Below are 24,240 nucleotides of genomic sequence, written 5' to 3'. Positions count from 1 at the left end.
CTGCTTGTGTACATCCTCCTAAGTTTCAGATGAATATACACAGTCACTGTTTTTCAAGAACATTTACCATTCAGCCCACACTGGCGTAAAGTCAATTGCTAGTCCCACCTTTAAAAGATACCTTGAATCAATGGGATTTTCATAAATGCTGGACTAACCATTCAGCAGGTGATTTAGTGGGTCTACTCTGGCTAGTATAACCAAATGGATCAAGGGAATAATCTACAACTTGCATATATCTAAGATAGTCATGTCACCAGATACTGCTATGGTGAAGTTGGGTTAGGTTAGGATGCAGATCTGGAGAAGCTAGTTTTAAATATATATATATATTCTGCAGGAGAGTGCATTCCTTTTATAGAAAGTGGTATCATTTTAAATAGGTTTTCTCCACTGGAAAAAGGAAAACATTTAATATACTGTGCTTGGCACACAAACATTCATTGTTTTTAAGAACATTAAAAGTGTAGACTGAAGTGCTTAAACTGTATATATACATACATATACAAATATAGAGTCCCCCCTTACAGGAAGTTGTTTTCCATGAGTGTACAGCTGCTGTACATATGAAGGATTCGTAACTGAACTATTCTTGGGCCTGAAACAGAACTTTGATTCAAAGCACCCCTATAGATTAGGGATGTTTGAAATGCACAGCCAAATCTAGTCTTTGATTTTATGTTCAGGACACTAAACAGGTTCCTCTTGTAACCTTTCTACAAATGCAACCAGCCTTGCTGATGACCCTTAAGCCAGATGCTAACCTATGAATAACATGAGCTAAAACAAGATTGTTTAGAGGCTCACACAAGTGTCTTTGGTGTACATATCTATTCTTTTTAAGGTATAAAATAATAATTATTATTATAATAATAAAAATAACTATTTTTGTGTGCTGTAGCAGTTCTTGTATAGCTCACAATAAGTGCAGCTCTTGACTCCCTTCCACCCCAACCGCATCCCTTCCCTCCCACCCCCAATACTTGTTAAATAAGGTTTAGGTTGAACATCGTTTGTAGTGCAAATAGTAAACAATTTTTTTTAAAAAAATTATCTTTTTTCTCTTTTTTTCTTTTTTTAAAAAATATAGAAATGTTTGGCTCCAGTAGCTGGACAAACATGTTCCGTTCAAGTATCTCTTATTGAAGAAAAAATTAAACATGTTACTTCCATTTTTTAAAAAAAAGTCTGGGTATTTTTTCTTTCTTTCTTTCTCTCTCAGGTAAACAGTTTCAAACCAACTTGGTTGCATAGTTCTAATTTCATAAGCACCTTTACGAAATGTAACTTTGTATTTTCTTTCGTTCTTTATAAATTTTTAAAACTTTTTTTGCAAAAATAGTGCAGAAGATAAAGGTGAGTACACCTGCGCATTATTGTCCCTTTTGCCAATATATATATATATATACACACACACACACACACACACACGGAAGTGTGCTCTCTGTGTGCATATGCCATAAGAAACGTGCGCGAACACACACACACACACATACGGGCACACAAAATGTGTCCTTGGTAAACTGACAAGAGTAAAAGTGCCAGTGAATGTAGTGTTCATACACATGGCTTCTCTGGGGATTTTAATACCATTTTGGACTAAGCATCCAAATTGTGGCATTTTAACATATTAGGTGTGCTTCTGTTAGGACTTGAATGCATAGGTAAGGTAGCGGAGGAAGACATACCTCCTCATATGGTTGAAACATGTGAAAATGCTATGCAATAAGTATGGAGCAGACAAGATAGAAAATGCCCATGCTGACACCTTTTGAAAGTTTTCGTTCAAGCCCTGGTGAATGTCATTCTTCTTTCCTTTGTTTGTCACTAATATGAATATTGGATGCATTGATTTTAGAAATTCAGTTGTTTTGTTTAGAAATACTAGGTCTTTCCTCTTAAGCTGAATTTTAAACCATCTTCTTAAAACTTGTAAAAAGGAAGTCCCAAATGAATGTGGGTGTGTAACATGCAGACACACCTATGAACAGCCACATTCCTCCACAATCATGTTCTGAATGTCCTTTTTTATTATGTTCTGCCCATCGTCATAATATAGCATGGACATGGGCCTCAGCTTGGTCGGTACACAACATGACTTGAGGTTGGAGAAAGGGCTGTGGCCTCTCATGCGGTAGTGGTTGATAACAGTGGAGTGGAAAGAAAGAGTTGAGCCAGAGGTACCCGCAATATGGCTAGGGCAGTCTCCTTCACAGTAGTTAGCATGGTAGCCTGGTGGGGCAATGATCCAGTCATTCCAGCCAATGTCTTTGAAGCTCACAAAGAAGTGCTTTTTGCAGCAGATGTTGACTTTGCCATCACACTCAAGACCTCTCCTCCGCCGTCTGTGCAGACGATCTTCTGAATGTCTGGCGAGCATCATTAGGAATGGCCTATGTGATTGTTCTTTCTCCTCTTCTCCTGGGCTTTCACTACCATCCTTTTCTTTCCCTTCTACATCTTCCTCTTTCTTTTTCCTCTTTCCCAGCAGCACCAGGCTGGCTCCAGTTTCTTGACACTGATCACAAGCAATCCGAACATCCATAGAATTCTTTCCTTGATCAAGGAGTCGCTGAACGCTGCTGGAGACTGGGAAAATGTGCCAGGTACTTTTACGAGTGTCTACTGCCTTTTCAGAGATAAGAATTTCACCTTTTTCTCCCTTCAGATTGGTATCCTCTTCCATACCTTGGGAGTTTCGCTTCGGCAGTTTCTGCTGTTGATATAGCCTTATGGTCACTTTTGTCCTGGTCCGATTAGCTTTAGAGACTTTGAGGAAGAGCCACACATCAGCTTGGGCCACCACTGATAATTCACTGCCTTCCTTAGAAATTTCAAAATGAAGCATTTTCTTGGCAGGACCTAGAATGTAAAAACACAGATGTGGGAAGAAAGCAGTTAGTAATAATAGGACATAAGGTGAGGGACACTATGGGAAATACAATGTTTGTTAAAGTAACAGGTTTCTTTGCTGTCATAGTCAATGGATATCAAATATAAAGGTCAATTCAGATGAGACTCTGAGAGCATGGAAAAAGTACTTACACCTGTGAGATTCCACAAACCATGATATCTGGTTCAAATGACGTGAAATCTATGTGCTAGCCCTTACATATACAACAGTTGTAATTCAGCCTTATTTCTTGGTCATAGGTTCTTGTATGAAGAGATTAAGAATCCTTTTAATATGTGTAACATAAGACAGAGGGGCATTTTGAAAATGGTGCTTTGGTAGATTTCCCCCTCCACCACACAGATGCCTATTGCAGAAGAATCTGAACAACACTAGGCTATATTTTCAGTTGGTTTTGTTGACCAAGTTAGGTAGGGGTTGCTAACTCAGTTGTCTGTGAAGTGTAAAATTTATTGCTGGGATCTCCCTTAATGTCTGCAGCTCTAAGGTTGTTCTGATCATATAAGTAAATCACTCATATGCCAAGTCTGTCCATATAGAAACTACCTCAACTAAATCCAAACTAATTGTAAATCCCATTCTTAATTCAACATGCCGTGGTCATTTTTTACTTCCAAAACAGTACCACTTGAAAAAATAAAATGTACATAATGCAACAAAATCAAAATAAAACTCAAATTTCTTATTAATTCTCACTTACTATTTGCCTTGTTCTAATATAGCTCTAAACTCTAAGGGGCAAAGCAGATGGGCCAAAAATATCAACAGAGGGCACTCTGGCTCTGATTGCCCCAGGATGACAGCAACCAGATGGCCTGCTCCTGAAGCAGGCTGCCACCATGATCCCAAATGAGCCTCTAGCAGGAGTGGCTTTTTGCCGCTTCTTTTGCCAGTGGCTTTGGGCCACCTTAAGTGGTCTTGGAGTGGCTTCTGGCCATGTCAGGGGTGTGCGTCATCTGAACACCATGCCCGAAGCATCCAGAAGCTACTCTATTTGGTCCATTTGGCCCAAAACACTTTTGCCAATCATATTTTATTACAAATAATTTCTTGTACAAAACATAAAGTATCGATTGTTCAAGATGGCGGTTACTAAGAGAAAAGTTAACATATTATTGCTGGCACAAAAAGGCAAATTTAAATACATCTAATGACTTATCACAGCAGTGGGTAATTTCTGGACAGGAACGCTGCATGGCTATTTCAACAAAATTTAAAAGCTTTCTTTTTCAACATCGGTTAGCAAGGACCACCACCATCTGGTGGTTATGGCTGACATCTGACCAAAATAGCCAAATTTTATTTGGACTCTAGACATGTTTGAACCTGACCCAGATTCAAATTTTACATGTAAAAAAAATGGTATCCAGCCCTTTCGGATAGAAAAATACAATGCAAGAAGTACAGCGCCATTGTTTTACAAGACCTTTTTAGTGTCTTTTAGTGTTAGAGGCTCAAAAGACTGCCCTGTCCCACCGCCCTTTTTCTAGCCAGATCGGGGCTTCAGCAACCTGACACCATGGCCCCGATACAGCCTTTTGAGGGTGTAAAAAGGAGCCACAAAAAGGAGCTCCTTTTTGCGCCCTCGAAAGGGCACCATAGCCATATAGACGCAGTGCCGGAGGAGTGTCATGATGCTGCGTGCCATGTGGAGCAGCACATTGCGTCATGCCGTCCTGGGGGTGGAGTCAGGGTGTGTGTGTCATCTGGCCGCGACACCCAACTTCGCTCCCAGGCCAAGCTTTCAGGTCGGTCTGTACAGGGCTTGAGCTAATGAAATGAAGTATCAATATCATTGGCTGCCTCCAGCTGGGTAAAAAATCTCAGAAAACACCAAGATTTGTTTTTATACAAACCAATTTTATTTCTGATCCCTAGATGACATTTTGCTTCTTCAGCTATATTTCCAGTAAAGTGATGCTACTACCAAAGACTTTTATTGCTACTCCCCAAGTGGATATATGTTTAATTCACTGTATTAAAAAATTAAATATTATTTATTTATTTCATTTATATGCTGCCTTTCTCCCAAGAGGAACCCAAGGCAGCTCACAGACAATATATTCAAAATCTCAGTAAAATTCAAAACAATTAAAAACATCTACACATAATATAAAATCACATAAAAATATACAAAAGTTAAAAACACAACTAAAGACCCACCTGTTCCGTAAAAGCCACCCTGCTATGCATTATATGCCAAATGTCTGTCTACACAAAAACATTTTTACTTGGCAGCAAAAGGCCAGCAGGGAGGAAACCAGCCTAGTCTCCCGAGGAAGGAAGTTCCAGAGGGTGAGAAGAGCCATTGAGAAGGATTTCTCTTGTGACTTCACCAAGTGAGCCTGTGTTGGTGGTGAGACCGAGAGAAAGCCTTCTCCTGAAGATCTTAGGACTCTAATATGTTTGTATGGGGAGATACAGTCTCTCAAATAGTCTGGACCTAAGTCTGGGTTGGTTATAGCCCACCCACTCCAACATGGGCTTGCCATCCGTGGATTTAAGCATCTACGGACATCGAGTCCTATTACCCCAATGGCTGTGTGTGCACATGGCTGCAGCAAGGCATGCATGCACACAACCATTGAAAACCATGGGATTTCAGGTGATGTGATTTTTTGCATCTATGGAGGTGGGGGCCATAACAGAACCCCCATGGATACTACAGGCCAGCTGTACTTGCTGTGTATTTCTACTGTCTTGGAACTAGTAAAGATGATTGTAAACACAAATATTGTTTCCAGAATACAGATTCAACTGAGATTGAACAGGAGAAAGAGTAATGTTAACACTAAAACAAGATGCACAATAACTATAATTTCTAATCATCATCATCACCTCAGTGGTAATCAGAGAGGATCATTTTCTGAAATGTCACATGAGACTGGATGTGACACATTATCAGTGGGAGAGGGAAGAGGAAAGACACAAATAAGGGAAGGAAACCCAAAACATTTTAAGAAAGAACTAGATGAAGGAGCAGGGAAAACCCCTAAGTATGCTGGTACAATCAAAACAAAGAGAACTGGAAATTCTTGGTATTTTCAGGCAGTCTGGTTGAGCCCATTAAGGTAGAAATTGATTATCTCCTGAATAAATATTGCAATTTAAACCTAGTCTGTTTTCAAAGAGCAGAAGTGAATTCTTACATGGATCCAGAATAAAGTGGAGGAAAAAAGAACAGAACTAAGGCACAGGAATTCAAGATGCCATGCACTCTGTTGTATCTGCTGCAAAGTGACATGTCACTCCTTACTAGATTTCCAGAAAAATATAAGTTCTCTCTCCCCACCCCCCAGGATTTTGAGACCTCTGAATTGGATGCTCCCAGCAGTGGCATTACTAGAATTGGCATCAACCAGTGTGGTAATTCATGGTGTCATCATCCCCTTGACCTCCCCCCATACCATGCCATTCAAAATCCTTAGTAATGTTTTTTGTACAAATATCATAATTCCCATATATCACTGAAGGCAAAAACCAATAGCAAAATTAAACTTTTAAATTAAAATATCATATGCACATATTAAATGGATTTACATATACATTATTTCATGTGATTAAAGTGAAGGTTTGGTAACATGTGATGTTTTTAAAAGAAACATTTAAAGGAAAAATATTTTTTAAAATTAATGTTTTAATTTTAATTTTTTTAATAAAAAACCTGGGGCCTCTCCTTTCTCTTCCCATTGAACCTCACCTCACTAACAACATTAAAGGGATGTAAGCAAACACCACAGTCCATTTCTACCAAAAGGAAAATGTTTGAGGAGCAGCAGTATTACATCCCCTTCATTAGGGTGTCACCTGTTTGGCCCACACACTACTTGTGATGTCCCTGCTATCAGGTGGAAAGGAAGAAATTAGACAAAGTGAGAAGAGGGGGAAATCATTAGATAGAAGCTCATGAGTTACTGCTATCCAAATGAGAAAGCGATGGAAAGGGGCGCAGACAAGTGCAGGCACATAATGCGAATCTTTGATTTCTGGTAAGCAGTTTCAAATAACAGCAACAGCAATAGCAGCTTCATTTATGTACCGCTTCATACCACACTAAGCAGTGTGTAAGCGGTTTACAACTGTAAGCTAATAGCCCCCAACAAGCTGAATACTCGTTTTAGTGACCTTGGAAGAATGCAGGGCTGAATTGCCCCTGAGCTGGGCTGGGATTAAACTCACAACTTTGTAGTCTGTGAGAGAGAACGTTATTGCAGTGGACCGGGAACGGGCCTGTAGCATTCCAAAAGGGAATGTTCTAGGGACGCTCGGCGGCAGGGAATGGATTTTACAGCACAGCGGGAATGCTGCAACTGCCTCTGAGCATGCCCATCCCATTCCAGATGCGTCCCAGAGGGGGCGATTTTTGGGAATACTTGAGAAGCGTTTCCAGAAATCACCCCCTGAGGAACACATCCAGAATTGGATAGGGATGTGCGGCAGTGGCGGCAGTGTTCCCGCTATGTGGTAAAATCTGTTTCCTCCCATCCCCAGAACGTTCCCTTTTGGAACGCTACAGGCCCATTCCAGGGCCACTGTGATAAAGGTCAGAGTGGCTGCAGTACTCACATTTAACCACTGCACCACCATAATAAAGAAAACAAGTCCTTTTGGGATATCTAATTTCTTTTTCTTCTCCTTGGTATGTGGTATAGCCCTGTCAAATGGAGCCAGGGGGTCACAGTGGTTTGAGCATTGGACTATGACTCTGGTGACCAGGGTTTGCCTGGAGACAAGGGTCACCCACTAGGTGACCTTGGACAAGTCACACACTCTCATAGAAAACCCTGTGATAGGTGTGCTTTAGGGTGGCCATAAGTCAGAAACAACTTGGAGGCACAAAACAATAGCAATAGCCATTTGAGCCCTTTAATCAGACATATGACCTACCTCCTAAGTTAAATTGGAGTATATAGAGGCCCAAAACAGATAGGCTTAAAGGAGCAGCTTCCAGTCACTTCAGGGACATGGCATGCAAATGGTGCATTCCCCTGAAGTGGCTGGAAGCTGCTTTGAGGCCACCAAAGATGGCCTGAAACCAACAGAAAAAACAGCTCCTGCCAACACCTCGTTTGGGATAATGGCAGTGGCCCCCTTTGAGAGCAGGCCCTCCGGTCACCATGATCCCGGGCCAATCGTGGTTCGATCATGGCTGGAGTGGCCAGAAGCCACTTCCAGCTGCCTGTCTGCTTTACCTCATAGAGTAGATTAATATAGGATTCTATCCCATTTTCCACTGCTATGTAACCTATAATAAGGAAACAAAACAGTAGGTGTAGCTCTGCAAGAGATTTATTTAAGTGGTAATAAAATATGACAGGATGGTGTTATTAAGGAAAAGCAGGTCTGCCACACTGGATTATTACCCACTTTGAACGTACGTGCACATATTCTTGCATAAAGGGACACCTTTCAGAATTTTCAGAGAGGCAGCCATGTTAGCCTGTTTCAGGAAAACAGTCCAAGAGTTTTGAAGTTCCTTAAAGATTAACTAGCTTTGGCCTGTTACAGACTGCCAAAATAAAGCTGCTTCGGGTCTCTTTGGAGGTATACTATTTAAATGATGCATGCATCCTAAGAATCCGGAAGCTACACCAAAGCTGCACTCCGGTGCTTAGGAATGGAGTGTGGCTTTGGTGCAACCTCTGAACACTTAGGACCCATGATCATTTAAATAGCATACCTCCAAAGAGACCCCAAGCAGCTTTATTTTGGCAGTCTGTAACAGGCCTTTATTTGTGATTTACAGGCAAACCTATCACAAATCATTTACTGGCATTGGTAGCAGTGACCCAAGATGCCCTGCTTCTTGAGGTGGGAGCAAAAGGATAGCTTCTGCCCATATTTTGCAATCCTCTGCCCTCTGCCTCCTTGTTCTTTTTAACAATAATATTGGTCTTATCTTGATGGTTCTCTGCAGGTACCAATGACAAGGAGTAGTAGTAGCTGTCACACAAGCAAGAAGAGGGAGCAAAAGAAGGAGAGCATCTCCTATCACTTTTGTGCAGGTAAGGAGGCAATGGAAAGGGCAGCTGGCAGGTGTAGCTGCAAGGTGGAGATGGAGATAGAAAGAGGAGGCTGGGGGTGTTTCATAGAATCGTAGAGCTGGAAGAGACCATAAGGGCCATCCAGTCCAACCCCCTTTTGTTTCAAATAAATACAGAGCTAATTAATATGTCCAGTACACCTAGAATCTTTTTTAAGTTAAACAAGAAATATTTGTTATAAATTGAATCCTTTATTATTATGGTCAGAGTCAGGTCTCCCCCTACTCCAAAACTGATGGTAAAGAGACTGATACATACTGGCATAAGTCAATGAATGGCTGACCTTTACTCCTCAGGGCAGAGCAAGGCTACCTAAGTCCTATCGTTCACATGCGGCTCTCCAAGGTGCACTTTTTTCCTAGTCCACAGGAAATACTGTGCGATCAAAATTCAACAACAAAATGAGAAACCCTCTTTAAACCAAAAAAAAATTCTCATTTTGAACTTGTCACAGTATCTACTGGAAACCTGTCTATTCACTCCCATTTCTTTGGAGAATGGGTTTACCTTCCCCTGTGATGTTGCCGATTGCAAGCCATGTCCTTAGTTTCATCAACTTCACTCATGGTGTCTGGGCACCTGCAACCATCCCTCCTTCTACATTGTTTGGCCCTGAATGAATTGAGTGTCCAAATCATGGCGGAATGTGACAGAGAATGCTAGGAATCAATTGTCCTTCCTATAGATATAAAATTGACCCCATGACATACACACACTGTTTTCCTGCTTGCTCCTTCATAGATTTGCTTAGGTCTGTAATGAGTATTGCCAATGTTTCATGAAAGTTTTTAACCGTCATGGCTTTGTGTGTCTTCAATATTCCTTGGAGCTAAGCTCCATTAGACTGCATTGCTCTGAGATAATATCAAGCAAAGGAAGAGACATTTGTGGATAAACAGTTGTACGGGCTAGTAGTAGTGACTGATAGAAGACATCATTCACCAATAAAATTGAAGTGTCCAACTAGCACTTAAATACACTCCTTCCTGTATGACTTAAAATATTCAGCAGCATCTCATAAATGGAAAAACTGAAAGGGAACCACAATGGTAAATTAAAGGACAAGGAAACCTGGGCTGAAAGATTTTCTGTGTATCATCTACTTTGGAGGCACACAATTTTATCAAAAAGCAATTCCATAACCAAACTCTTCTCACTTCCCATCCACCCAATCGTGTCTTCTCCAGAAAGATTTTGTAAAGGCTTTTTGCTCAGCTTGCCAGATTGTCCACCAGGCTAACACATTTTGGAAACTCAAAAATAATTCAGGGGATCTTACTCCCTTGCGTGTTGTTTCCATTCCTTTCTTGTCTTGCAAAAAGGAATAAACCTGAAAGTCTTAGAAAAGCACAGCAAGAAAGCTGAAAGGTTATAACTTTCATACTTGGAAATGCCATATCATTATACCACAAAGGAACCTTTGGGTAGTCACTCTATTATGTTGCACATACAAAAGAGTGATTACAAGATGCTTCCTTCACTAGTAAGGTACGTTCTCCAACATTTCACTGATGAAAACCATGACCCACATGGCCAAACAACACCACAGCATGGTCAAGATGGCAAAAGTTATTAATGAGGAAGAATTCACAAGCTAGGAGAGGCTGCAGAAATTTGATTTCGCCTGAACCCACTGAGAAGGGCAAGATTCTGCCTTCCCCCCCCCCCCATCCCCTCTTCTCCTCTCCCCTTTGCTGAGTTAACTGAATGAAAAGTACTTTCACACTTAGAACTTAATTTGCCACAACTGAAGTGAGCTGTGGAGAAGTTGGAGGAGGAGAGAGAATCTGGGACATTTTAAAAGTAGCTGAATACATGGGATGACAGAGGATTAATCAGGACAGTTGATGGATATGGTAATAATGATTTTTGCCTCCAATCTAGACATGTCAGTCAATTTAACTCTCATTGGCTTGAATCAGGAACAAACTTTCCACTCATGAAAGTGCTCTTCAGTGTGATGCTCCTGATTTTTGCCACCTCCTGCAGCCTCCTTCACCACTTTCCAGGCTACTTCAAAGAGCCATCCACTTTTTCTCAGACTGTATTTAGGAAGCAAAAGGGAACCACAGGCAGAAGGGAGAATTTGCAATCAAAACTTCCCTTGATTCTAAGTGTGGAGTTTCCATCAATGGAACTGGTCTCATAGGAGTTCTGCCCATTCAAACTAATAAGGTCTTTGCATTTCCTAGTTGAGTTGTTTAAGATTGCAACCTTAGATTAGCTACAAATTTCAGTCGGCAAAACATGAATAAACATTTGTATCAGTGAATCTGTGTTTTAGTTAGAACACCATGTATCTGTCAATATAATTTCTCAGATTCATCATGTAGAGTTCTATGACACTATTTTCAATAAATGACAGTTTCATTGAAATTAAATCTTGAGCTTACTGCACTCAACCTCAAGAGTTTAAATGATTTGGATGTCATTTCCTATCATGTAATGTAGCTCTTTATAACTAGAGAATCATCCTCCCCCCCCCCAAAAAAAAAAAATCAGGTTGCAGCTCCAACCTTAGCCATTATAGCCAATAGTAAGGAATACTGGTGTTTGCAGTCCAACAATATCTCACAGACTACTTGGGTCCCACCCTGGTATCAACAATGAATAAAAACAATGGTAGAAAAGTGTGTGCAACTGAAAGACAATTTGCAGACTTGCATGCACAAATGTGTTGTGTTTACTGCTGTGTCATTAAGCATTACATGGAAGATGGGCTTACAGTATTCTCTACACAGATAAACACATAAAGGAGTGGATGCAGGAGCACCCATGTAGTCATGTATCTAACCATGCATGGACTTATTTATTTTTAGCCCTACTTCCACAGGTGTATTGAGCTCCCATGCTGTGGTCTTTTTCCCATTTTCCTACACTGCAATTGTCTTTTTATTTTTCTACTGGCTCTGGTAGCTGTCGCTGCTTTACTCTTGGCTGCCATAATAATAATAATAATAATAATAAAAATAATAGGATTTATTTATATGCTACCCAATCACTGGGAATCTGGGCGGCTTACAACAGAGGGGATAATAGGCGGTTCCCAGCTTACAATCTAAAAAATGTGCTTTCAGACACATGTACATGGTACAATATCATGGACCAATTACTCTGGATGGTATTCTCCTCAGCTTTTAAAAGTAGAAGGAACTTCTTGGGACTGAAAAAATGAGGCCCAAGAAAAAAAAGCAGAGACCTGGCATTCACAAAGTGCTAGGAAGGCAGTCCAATGGAAGGAAGGCAATGCAAACAAGGCAATGTAATAAGTATCAGGTCTCCATCAGGCTGGGTTTCTCACTCACAGACCAGTGACCACCATGATACTATACTGGTCTTCTTTTTACCTTCCTAAATCTTAGTCCTTGTTCTTCCTTTGAACAAACCAACTGGTGTGGTATAGCCCTTTCAAATGGAGCCAGGATGATACAGTGGTTTGAGCACTGGTTTATCAATGATGGGAAAGTCAAGTGGTGGCCCAGGGTCAGGACTCACCTTCCTCCCTCAGGGTTACAGAACACAGTGGTGGGCTGAAATGTTGGCATTAGAGCTCTAGTCAATATAACAATTACAACAGAACAATGTTGTATAGTAAGGTATTAATTGATGTGTACACAATGTCCCATACAAGAACTCCTTGATGGACTATCTGTTGTTTTTGAAAGGGGAAATCCTTCAAGTGTTGCAAGTCAGCTGAAAGAAAGCATCTTCCCTCTCTATAAATGGCAATATGTCAATGCCAAGAATAAGCAAAACTCCACAGAGCCTCCAAAGTGGAAATTGGCTCTTTTACACAATTACAGACATTCGTTATTGTGCATGTATACCTGCAATGGCATGCCAACATATCTCCAAAAGAATGCACATATACCTTCAGCTGCATGCACAGGCATATACCCTTGCACATATATGCTTACATAGTATTTGCACACAGCATCTTTTCCAATAGATTTCCTTTTTTTAAAAAAAAAAAATAACCAGTTTCTGATAACAAACAGCTTTAAATCATATCATCAGAGATTATCGTACCTGAAAAGCGCACCAGGATAGAGATGGCATTGAAAAGTCAAAACTGGGTGTTACTGCACACAGCCAAGGCTCAGCAAGTGTAACATGTCTGCAGCCCAAACCCCAGCCGTGCTTAACCAGCTGCTTTTGGGGGAAAAACAGAGCTTGCCATATTTGAAAAGCTGCTGGATTAGTGCGGCTGGGGTCCACGCTGCAGACAGATTGCACCTGGTTTTGACTTTTCAATCCCACTTCTATCCTGGTGGGATTTGCAGGTGTGACAATCTCCTTAATTATGTCTTAATGAAGTGAATTGATGAAGGTTTCTTTCTTGATTGGAATAAATGTAGCATCTTCCCTGCCAAACATGCACAAAGAATGAAACCAAAGGAAGCTTTTGTAAAAAGAAACAGCAAACGTATCTATCAGCCCAGTCTATAAACCAAATTAGACACATTTCCCAGTGTCTTAGAGAGAGAGAAACCTACCACTTTGACCTTAATAATGTCTAGTCTTTTAGGCTCTAGGTTTATCCACTTTATCTTCCCTTCCTCTCTCTCTGTTTCTCTTTACCCTGTTTCTGTTGAACAAATTCTTCCACAATTCACCACTCTGGAGACTTTCTGCCAGTTATGCTAGATGAAGCTATTAAGACAGCCAAGAAGCAAGCTATAGATAAGCGTTGTAACCTTGTTGCTTCAGAGCCAATTGGGTAAAAAATAAACTTGCAGCAAGGTTAACTTGCAGAAAAGAGAGTGGGGAAAGCCTTTGGAGTGTGCCCTCTTGTGGCTATGTCCTTCTATATTCAGGATAGAAAAGTGAATCCCCTAGAAACATAAGACACATCTTTAAAAAAAATCAATGAAATTGTCATTCTCTTGCTACTTTAATTATTCTCTCCACTCCATCCCATCTGATTATTTTAGTTTATTTTTATTTATTTAAAATATGTATAAACTTCTATTTTCATGCTGGCAAATCTTAAGAAACCAGAATGACTATCCAAGACAGACTGAAGCTGTCTTAGGCACTGTAAAGATGGGCCCCATGGGGCGCCATTGTTACGTGTGAGGGGCAGTGCTTCCAGATGCGGCTCGCCCCTCGCACGTGACGAGGGCATCAAAATGGCGGTGTCCCGTACATACGGGCACTGCCATTTTGATGTGACGGATGCCTAGTGTCCGCACGTCCTGGCGCCTTTGTGATGCTGCAAGTGTGCCATTGGCATCACAACCGTGCCGCAGAAAGAACCCGCTTTTTGCGGGTTCTTTTTGCTGCGCAAGAGAGCCTTGCGGTTTGTCCGCTGCGGCTCCCTCATGCAGCAAACCAGGGCAGCGGGAGACCACCCTTTTTGGGTGGTATGTATCCCGCCTTAGGTAGTCATTGGCTGTTAGTTCCACCAAAATCACTGGGACTTGTGAACCTGCTTAGGTTCAGGTTTGAACCAACAAATACCTAGATTACAATTTCCACTCAGTCTTGATTAACCACTGATCACAATCCTGGAAAATCCTTCTTACTCATTTCTCTGCAATTCGTATTTGTCATTTAGCGCCTTTTATTTAGCACCAACCGAGTTGCTGGTAGATTGTTGCCAACAGTGTTTAAAGGAGCTACTTCATCCATTAGAAATCCTGCTAGCAAATATAAATATTCACTGGACTGCAATCACTGGCTACTAAATGTTTGTAGACATTAGAGAAATAACTGGCCAATAACTGTTGTAGCAATAATCAATTATATATTTTCTAGACAAGTAGTATACCTTGTTTCTCCCCAAAGACCATCTTAATACAATAATTTTGGTGCTCATGACAAAACTATTCTAAATATGCTCTTTTCCTGCTAATACAAAGCAGTTAATAATTTCCAACTATTGTTTGTTAATTGTATTATTATCAGCGCTAGAGATTTAACATTTGTAATGGCCTGTTAGAATCCTATTTTCCCAAACACTACAAATCTCTAATCCATATTTTAAGACATTGCTATCACAAAGGTCTGCCTGGAATTTTAATAGCACCTGCCAAGAATTTGTCTGATCTCCTGGGTCTGAGAACACCTGCATTTCAATATATTAGCCTTTGGGCCCTTTGTTCCTATTGTCCACTCTCAGCATCCTCTAGAATGCTGCAATTTAGTCCCCCCACCCCCACCTGCCTTTTAATCCTTCTTAGTCCAAACACAGAAAAGAAGTCTGCACTCAATACTTATCAGATCTATCGTTTTTCTAGTTTTAGTCACTATAGAACTGCACCCTATGATTTTACTAAATGTAATGATTCTTCAAACAATGAGATAATTTCATTAGATCATGCACTCCTCTTGAGGGGAAAAAATATCCAGGACTTCTTCTGTTTTTAATAGTACCCAGTTGACAAAACTTAAGTGCATGTTTTCATTCATTTTCATTTATTCTCTGCTGCCTCCCTTTAAGATGACGGCTGCTTTGAGAAACAGCAGTGTAGGCATCATTCCACTGGGTAGAAAGAAAAAAGAAATCCCATACCATCCCATTTTACTCAAATGGGGAAGCGACATATTCTGGAATGGATTTTGGGCACTTGGGAACTTCCACAGATCTCTGTCAACCTGCAGAGTTCCTCCTTGACCAAATTGCTAGATTATTCTGTTACTTCAGAAGTCATAATAAAGAGATAGAAGTACTGTTTTAGAAACTAACATCCACCTTTGCTAAGTAAAAACATTAAGCAGGTTAATATTGCCACCAACAATGTAAGAACCATGAATGGAGGTTATGGGGAAAAGCAATGGTTGGGTTTATAGAAGAATATATTATAAAATAATAATTGGAGTGAGTTTGTAGGACCTGAGGAGAACAGTGAAGGATAAGGCATCTTGGAGATGTCTCATCCACAAATTTACCATGAGTCAGGGTCAACTTGAGGACAGTTAACAACAACAACAACAACACAAACAAGCAGTCCTAATCTAAGGTACTGTCCCTTTGACCTGTAAGGTGTCAAATTAAACAGTATGACTTGTCTGTGTTATATTTTTTCCAATCAAAAATTTACTTTTCTTGACTACAAATTTAAGTTTTTAAAAGACACAGAAGAGAAGGGAAACTATAATTTCTATATGTTGTAATAAGTACTCTGAGAAAGGTTTCTCAGGAAGGCTGAAAGTGCACCAGAAATTAAGGAAAGGCCAAAATACATTGCTCCCCAGTGTGCTCTGCTGACAGATGGAAGAATGTGGGGTTGATATAGTTGTCATTAGAACCAAGGTTTCAACAGTAGAAAATGAGGTGGTTTGAATATTTCAGCTTGTAGTGAAGAAAAAAAGAGCAGCCAAACTATTGGCCACTTTCTGGGCAATGGCACAGCTAATATTAATCATGTGATGCTGCAAACCAATTGGACTGTGTCACCATTGAAGCATGTCACATTTGCCTTTGGAGCCTGCTTTAAGCAGAAAAAAGTACAGACTGCTGGAACTTCTTGGTGTCTAAGTACCACAGCTAATTCCACATGTCTTCCCCTCCAGCTTAGAGAGACTGATGCAATAAATTAGATCCACCACCTCCCATTAGAGGATCCAGCCATTTCTCTGCTTCTGAAGGCTCCTTCCTTAAACAAGTATGACCACAAGTTCTTTGGAGATTCATTGGTATGGAGATATTCCACTCATCCTTTGAAACACAGAGGGTGCACTTTTATGGTTTTTGTGATGACCCTCTCCCTAAGATAGCGACTGATTGTCAAAGGGTACCACTAGACATAGACACTGACAAGTGTCTTGTGCATTGCAATCTTGGGCAATTAGCAGCAGGAATGTCTGCTCTTAAACCCTACATGCTGTGCATGTCTTTTTCTGCAAACAGAACATCTGAGTCAACAGGTTTTCAGGACTGGAAACTCTGAGAGTTGCCTTAATTGTTTATATTGCTGCAACAAAACTTTTAAACAAAAATGCTCAGTGTGCCTGTGCATACTTTGCCTACCATATGTTGGACTGAACAAAACAATGACATTCTTTGCAAGCTGTCTTGGCAACAGCAAAATGCTCTAACAAGGCAACGCAATTGATTTCTAAAAAGTTTTCAGTGGTGGCTTTCAATCTCTTTAGATTATATAGCTGTGGTATAGACAGGTAAATGTAAGTGCATGTATGTGAATATATACACTACCTATGCCCACACATACATATGCACACAAGTACCTGGGTTGAATAATAAGCAGAACATACCAGCTGAATTCTGAGATTTACCTTTATATTATTTATTGACAAACTTAATAATTAACTAAGCATTAGGTCATAATTATGAAGTGTTATTTAGTTAGAATCTATATGAAAAAAACTGTTTTTAGTTCTGATTTTTAATAACTGAACAGTTCAAAACATATCCCACCAAGATTGCATTATTTGGCAAGGAACTCTTGGGAATACTATATTTTTCTTCTCTCCTTTTCTTTCTTTTTTCCCAGCGTGCAAAAGTCAGCATTAAGTTCTGGCTAGCTTACAACTATTTGTCCCAGTTACTACTGAAGCTTCCTGACAGTAGCTGTTAACACTTTTACTGCTCTGAATATTTGCTGTGAATTGAGTAACAATTATTTGAAAATGTATGTTCTCAACTTGTCAGGCTTTACAGAGAGTTGATCTGGAAATTAGCTATTTTGCTTTGCCCAGATTATTTCAAAGCCCCTCTGTAGTTTGTCTGTTTTTCTCTCTGCCTTTCATTTTTAATTATCAGCCCCTATAATCACACATTTATCTGTTCTTTTTACAAATATAGCAGGAAAAATAACCCACCTACTCAACATTTCAGCCTGAGATTGGTATATAGCTCCCCCCTCGTTGGCTGGCTGGGTTTAGTAAGTGTAAGCAACTCATCTGAAGCCAAGGCTAAATTCTAGAGACTCAAATTCCTTCATGCTTTCACTCTCTCCTTTCTCTCAACCTGTAGCCTCACAGAGACTATTATTGTGGCAAAGAAAAGCAAAGTTAATTGCAATTCTGACAGAGACCTATTTCAGTCTTTCTCCCCAGCCCCCAGCCCACTACGCCTAATAGGACCCACCTGATTCTGCAAATGTTATGATCTCCGAAGTTTGCTCCACAAGTTCATTCATTTCTGTTCTTCTTCCAATGTCATCCTCTATTTCCACATTGCCATCCTCTCTTACTTTTCCCACATGGAGTTTCTTGATAGCATTTAAAAGTGCAGCTTTGGGTACCGGCTGAGTGATGTTCGGTCTGTCCCGCAAGTGCAACATGTTTAGGATGTGCTTCTTTACTGCTTCTACCATCTCAGGCTGGGAGCTGGGCACATCCTTGGAAAGTGTGGAGAGGGCACATGATGGGCAATCGGTGACTGAGCTGTGCCCCTCAGATCCTGGGGTAGGAGAACTCCTCACTATAATCCAGCAAAGCACCAAGAAAAATCCTCTCTTCAGAACCAAAGGCATCCTGGCAGCAAAAGTTGTTGTGATTCCCTTTTAAAAAGGCACTGCTTTTCTTCTCCCAACACCACTTCACGCACAGTTTATTTTGTTTTGTTGTCTTTATGCTTCCTTTCTTCCTCTTCAGCAAATGCTCTGGAAGAACAAAAAGTTTTCTGTGAAGTTTTGTCTGGAGGGTCCTTCTCTGAATTCAGTAAGTGCTATAGATGTCTGTGACTGTCAGTGAGAGGAGTTCTGACTCTGTCTCAGAGTGGGAGAAACACACTGAGAAAAAGAGAGAGAGAGAGAGGAGGACCGATTGGCCTAAAAGTGAGTGAGTGAATGAGAGAGGGAGGGAGTTTTGTCTGTGAGTAAAAGCTATGATTAGGAAGGGGGAGGAACAGCCCATATTCTGACAAGCTGCCTTCCTTATGCTAGAATTGTATTCCAACACACACGTCTCATTTATATATCACTGCTCATGTTTTCTGCCCTATCCACCTCTGCTATTAAATCTTTTTTCATTTGTAGCATTTGCTTTTCAATCCCTCCCCCCTCCCCTTATTTCTTTTTGCAGCTTCTTTGTGTTTCTGTTCTTAGTTTCTTCAAAGTACCTTAGGTTAAAAGAGCAGTGTGAGAATTAAAGACATGGCGCAAGGAGCAACCTTTAAAACACCTTCTTGTGAGTTCTGTGCTACTATGCCAAACGAACTCTGAGAAGGTGCAATGTATTTTGTGTCCTGCGCTGAAGGAGAGCACTAGAGGAAAATATCTAATTATGTTCTGAAAGAAATATAGAAGAGATCCCACTCATCCAAATGTCTTTAGGTGTTGTGGTTCAGCAACACTGGCAGGAGATCTGAAGCAATGAAAGAAAACTTTGTTTGGGTTCTTACTGTATGACTGATATTTCTGAACTTTTAAAAGCAGGGGTGGCACCAAAAGGCCCAAACAGAACCCATTTGGTGTTTCATTTTCAGGTTCTGTGCCACAGTACTTTGCAACAGTTTCAACAAATATACCAAGAATAAGGCAGTGTGGCCAAATCTATGGGCTGTTACCAAACCTGAAAGTCCTTTTTAAAAGTAACTTGAGACAAATCCATGATTGTTGCTAGAGAGAATTTTGCAATTGTAAAAGGCAAGTAGATGATTCCTGAGATCACAAACTTCAACTATTTAATTCAAACCTGAGTCAAATTTCTTCTTGGGGCCTGATTTAATGAATTTTTTTTCTTGGCACTTACTAAAAGTCTGATTTTAAAAGACATACTATGGGTCACGTCCTCTTTTAGAGAAAATGGGCTTCCACTGATATCTGTAGTTATATGTTTACTTACAAATACCTAAGTTTGTCTGGTATACTCAAATCTTTTTCATGCTCTGTTTAAATAAGGAACTAGATTTGAGGCCTCCAGATATGTTTGCTTTTGGTTTTTTAGCCTTCCAAATTAATTTAATATAAGTTATATATGATGTATAGTAGCTTCAGCTCCATCACTTTAAGATGGCCCTCCATAGATTTGTATATGACAACCAAGTATCTCAAATGAGCACAAGCATGGCTACTATGCCTACCATGCATGCCCCTTTTTGCTGAAGAAAAGAGTAGCCCAAGTACATTTTGGTACAAAAATAACCTGAAGTTAGATAAACTGTGTGCTACTTTTCCCTAATTTGCCACTATTTGTGCAGTGGGTTGTTGCTGTTTTTAAACAGCCAAGTATTAAAACAGATTTTCTTTTCTTTCCATTGACTGCTTTGAGTCCCCATGGATCTTTTTCTCCTAAGTTCTGGTAGTGCTATGCTTAAGAAATAGAACTTAAGATGTTTGGTTTCCTTTTGAAGCCCTAGTAGTGTCACATGCTAAGTAAATGTATTTGCTACACAGGCTTCGCAGTACTTCTGCCGAACATCTTAACTTTCATTTATCTTAAGTCAGCTTTAATTTCAATATGTTTTATAGTAAAACCAGGGATAAAAACTTCAGAAGTAACATTTGGAGTATTCGATAAGTATTAATGGGTAGCTCCAACTATTCTCTCAGTGAGATCTCTTTGTACATATAGTGAGCATTGCTTGTAAAATTCATTTTCCACCAGCATTCACAAAGTATAAAACGTTAAGGTAATCATAAATGTAATCATAATAGAACATTTCACATGGTTTAAGAGGGTAAGGGGCATATTTTCTACAAACTTTCCACATAAAAGTTATAAAACCATAAAAGAGAGAACAGGAAAGTTAGATTTTACCTTTCTGAGACTGAATCTCCCCAGAGGTCTTTCTCATAGAACCTTAAGAACACTTCTGCTTAGGGGAATTCAGACCACAAAGCTTTATACTGTACTGGCAATGTGTAAGTGCATGGCACTTAGCATTGTGGGATGGAGGCTAGCACTGGATTGGCTAGTACTGTGTTACATCAGCATATGAGTGATTTTCCTGTATGAGACATACTTTTTGACAGTTAACTAATGGAAAGTCCTATTTGCCTTGCATGACACAAGGCAATGTACATTCATCTATGGCTGCCATAGTATACACATTTCTTTGGGTGTAACATCTGTTGGCCTCTCTGATACTTTTTCTGAGCAAATATGTGCTGGCTGTGCATCCACCATCTCAATAGATCTTAGGAAGGGGAAAAAAATCAGATCAAAAGCAGTCATGAATTGACAGAGTTGGATTTGAAGAACACACACACACACAGACAGAGAATTTGTGACTTTTATGTTTCTCCATATTCCTTTCCAATACAAAATATCTTAAAACCAACTCTTTGTCAGTTCATAGTCATGTCTAAAGCAACTTTGTTTTATATGCAGTAGCAAAGCCAACTTGCACCCTGTAAGTTGAAAGCAGTATTTTGTGTTGCTCTGTGTATTGATCTTTTTTGTACTCCGCTATGATCTAACTGGAATAGCGGTTTATAAATAAAACGTATTATTATTATTATTAAAGCAGACATGCTTGAAAGAATGATAGCTGTACAGAAGATCAGTGTAATATATCAGACTAGTCTATTTTCAGACTCATCATTTGAAAAACTTGTTGCTCAATCAAACGACACATTTCTTATAAAAAGGGGTTTATTTGAAGTAATAAAATTCAGCAGTAATGTTGTTGAAATCAGTGAATTACAGTGATGTACAGTGATCTTCAGCCTGATCCTATTCATGTTTACTCAGAAGTCCAGTGGAGTCCCATGCAATGCAGCCTGCCTAGGGGTAAGTTCCAATGAATTCAGTGGGCTTACCTCTGAGTAGGCATTACAAGGCCACACTTTTAGTCTTAAAAAAGTATGCACAGGAGTGCAGTCTGAGTCCAGTGTCTTTAAAGGAATGTATCTGGACTTAGTCTTACAGTGGCTCTTTATTATATGCTGGGGTTTGGTTCCAAGATCCCCCGTGTATAACAAAATCCGTGTATGCTCAAGTCCCATTAAATATAATGACATAGCAAAATGGCATCCCTTATAAAAAATGTGAAATCAAGGTTTGATATTTGAAATTTATACTTTTTTTTTAATATCTTCAAACCGTGGATGTTTGAATCCATGTATAAATTCAACAGGGACTTAAATCCTTTACAGACTGGCACTTTGAACTGGTCTGGGGCCAAAATTGGCAGCATCCATAGTTTTTTGTGGGTTTTTCGGGCTATCTGGCCATGTTCTAGCCACATCTGTGGCTGTCATCTTCATTTGTCTGCTGTGACCTCCATTTGGGACCGAAAGGGTTGGCGTCTCCCCGCTCCTTTCTGCCCGTCTGTATCCCCCCTTAGTCATGATGACTCATTTAACATCTGGTTGGTGAATCTGCTTTAAATATGTCTAGGTCAGATGGTTCCAACCTATTGCTTCTTATTTAGTATTACTTTTCAGTAGTGTACTGCTTTCCAATGATTTGCTATACTGCTACAATTGTTGTTGTAGTCAAGCAATAGGAGGGGTAGAATATAAACAGAGCAAATACTCAAAAGCAAATGGACACTAGATATAAACTAGGAGCAGATAGTTCTTGGTTTACATCATATTATTTGTGACAAAGGTCTAGGCCCTACAATCCATTCTCATTTGTGATACCCATTGCCTTCAAGGGCAGAGGGTGAAATGCTCTTCCTGTGCTTCTGGACTGAAATCACTGCAATTTTCTGATGAACTTATGATGGGAAAGGATAATTTTTCCAACGGGGGGAAATGTTGAGGACAGGATCTCTTCAGGTTGTATGAATACAATGGGGTACTTAGAGCATCATAGGCTCCTGTCTGAAGAAGAAAACAGCAGTGATAGGTTTATATGAAGGGAGGGGATGAATCTCTTGACAAGTTTGGCACAATGAGTGAAATTCGTAATTTAATGGGAAACATAACCAGATAGGCTGTCTTGTTTTTCATGGTTTAAGATGCATATTCATAAAACATGTATCACAGGCATCCCCGTGGCTTATAGTGAATATCCTGAAGTTGGAACCCAAAGATCTTCAATCTCATCAGCATTTATGTTGAGTGGGGGGAGATGAGCATATAAGTATAATAGGGCTGTTGATGTTCTCATCTGTACGCTTAGTGCTTGTTAAATCCAGTTCTTCTGTTTTTGTATGGAATAAATAGTCTCAAAGGGATTTTTTTTTAAAGAAACATACTTAAAAGGTAATTGGTGGAAGTTCATTTTTGCAGAAGGTTCATTTTTATAATTTCATAACCAAGCAACCTGTAGAACTTGAGGGTGTGTGTGTGTGTGTGTGTTAAAGATACTTGGATTCATGATTTCTGTACAATCAACAAACAATGAGCTACAAAGCTCCTACTTGGCAGCCCTTTACCTTCACACTAAGATGACCAATAAGCTTGCCCACCCTAAGACCAGCTTGTCATATAACACAATGAGGAATACTTCCTTGTGGTTGTGCTCTACAAGGGGTGATAGTGCAAGTTGTTCCCCTGAAACTTGTCAGCTCTTGGGAATCTTTTCACTGAGGATTCCCAAGTGTATTTTAAGGTAAAATATTATTTGGAAGATACTTTTGAGACCAAGGGCATATGGCTGGCTCCAACTCACTATAATTGAAGTCAAAGGCTTTAATGGCTGGCATCCATAGTTTTTTGTGGGTCTTTCAGGCTATGTGTCCATGTTCTATTTTTTTATTAATTTTTAATTGTTTTACACATGACATACAATACCTTACATTACACCATGTGACCCACCATATACATATACACATTACCCATATAACACAATATACATACATACAATAACAACTGGTGTCAGTTTTCATATAATACTTATATTACATATAATGCTAGCTTATCTTAAACAATACTATGAACAATATTAACCAAATCTGCTCTTTTTCCTTTTCTTTGTTCACAATACGTCTGTTTCGTATTTTCTTCTATTAATTCTATTCCATGTTCTAGAAGAGTTTATTCCTGGTGTTTTGCCAGCATCTGTGGTTGGCATCTTTCTCTGAAGATGCCAGCCACAGATACTTGCGAAACATCAGGAACAAACTCTTCTAGAACATGGCCACATAGCCCAAAAGACCCACAAAAAACTATCACTACAATTAATTCATTATTTAGGCTTAAATCCAGCTGTTAGTTCCAGCTTGAGTAGATGCACTGAGGAAATGTAAACCTGAGAAGTCAATACTTATGTAAGCCCCACTGATCCACTAGTTGGTATTAACAAATGGATTTAGAATTAAGATAACTATGGCAATGAGCATTTGGTAGCAAGAGTTTCCCCATCACAGATTCCATGTGACACCATCTAATTGACAGAAAGTGGAAGAATTGCATCAGGTCTTGTTAAAAATAAACAGTAAGCAATTTTAGGATCCCCCATCAGTTATTATCTCAT

At 39.8% G+C, this 24,240-nt stretch overlaps 1 protein-coding gene across 1 annotated transcript; it reads right to left on the bottom strand.

Moving 5' to 3' along the window:
* Positions 1 to 1,010: 1,010 nt before the first annotated feature.
* INHBA (inhibin subunit beta A) lies at positions 1,011 to 18,626 on the bottom strand. The gene is made up of 2 exons (XM_089531269.1): positions 18,014 to 18,626; positions 1,011 to 2,862 (listed from the first exon to the last, which is right to left on the bottom strand). The coding sequence occupies exons 1-2, from the start codon at positions 18,399 to 18,401 to the stop codon at positions 1,982 to 1,984; spliced, it is 1,269 nt and encodes a 422-aa protein (XP_089387395.1). The 5' UTR covers positions 18,402 to 18,626; the 3' UTR covers positions 1,011 to 1,981.
* Between the last annotated feature and the right edge of the window lie 5,614 nt (positions 18,627 to 24,240).

This window comes from Sceloporus occidentalis, unplaced genomic scaffold (genome assembly GCF_023333645.1).
Source record: "Sceloporus occidentalis isolate IW3139 unplaced genomic scaffold, rSceOcc1.0.p SCAF_7, whole genome shotgun sequence".
In the NCBI taxonomy this organism is placed as follows: Eukaryota; Metazoa; Chordata; class Lepidosauria; order Squamata; family Phrynosomatidae; genus Sceloporus; species Sceloporus occidentalis.
This window is presented reverse-complemented; position numbering and strand designations above follow the sequence as displayed.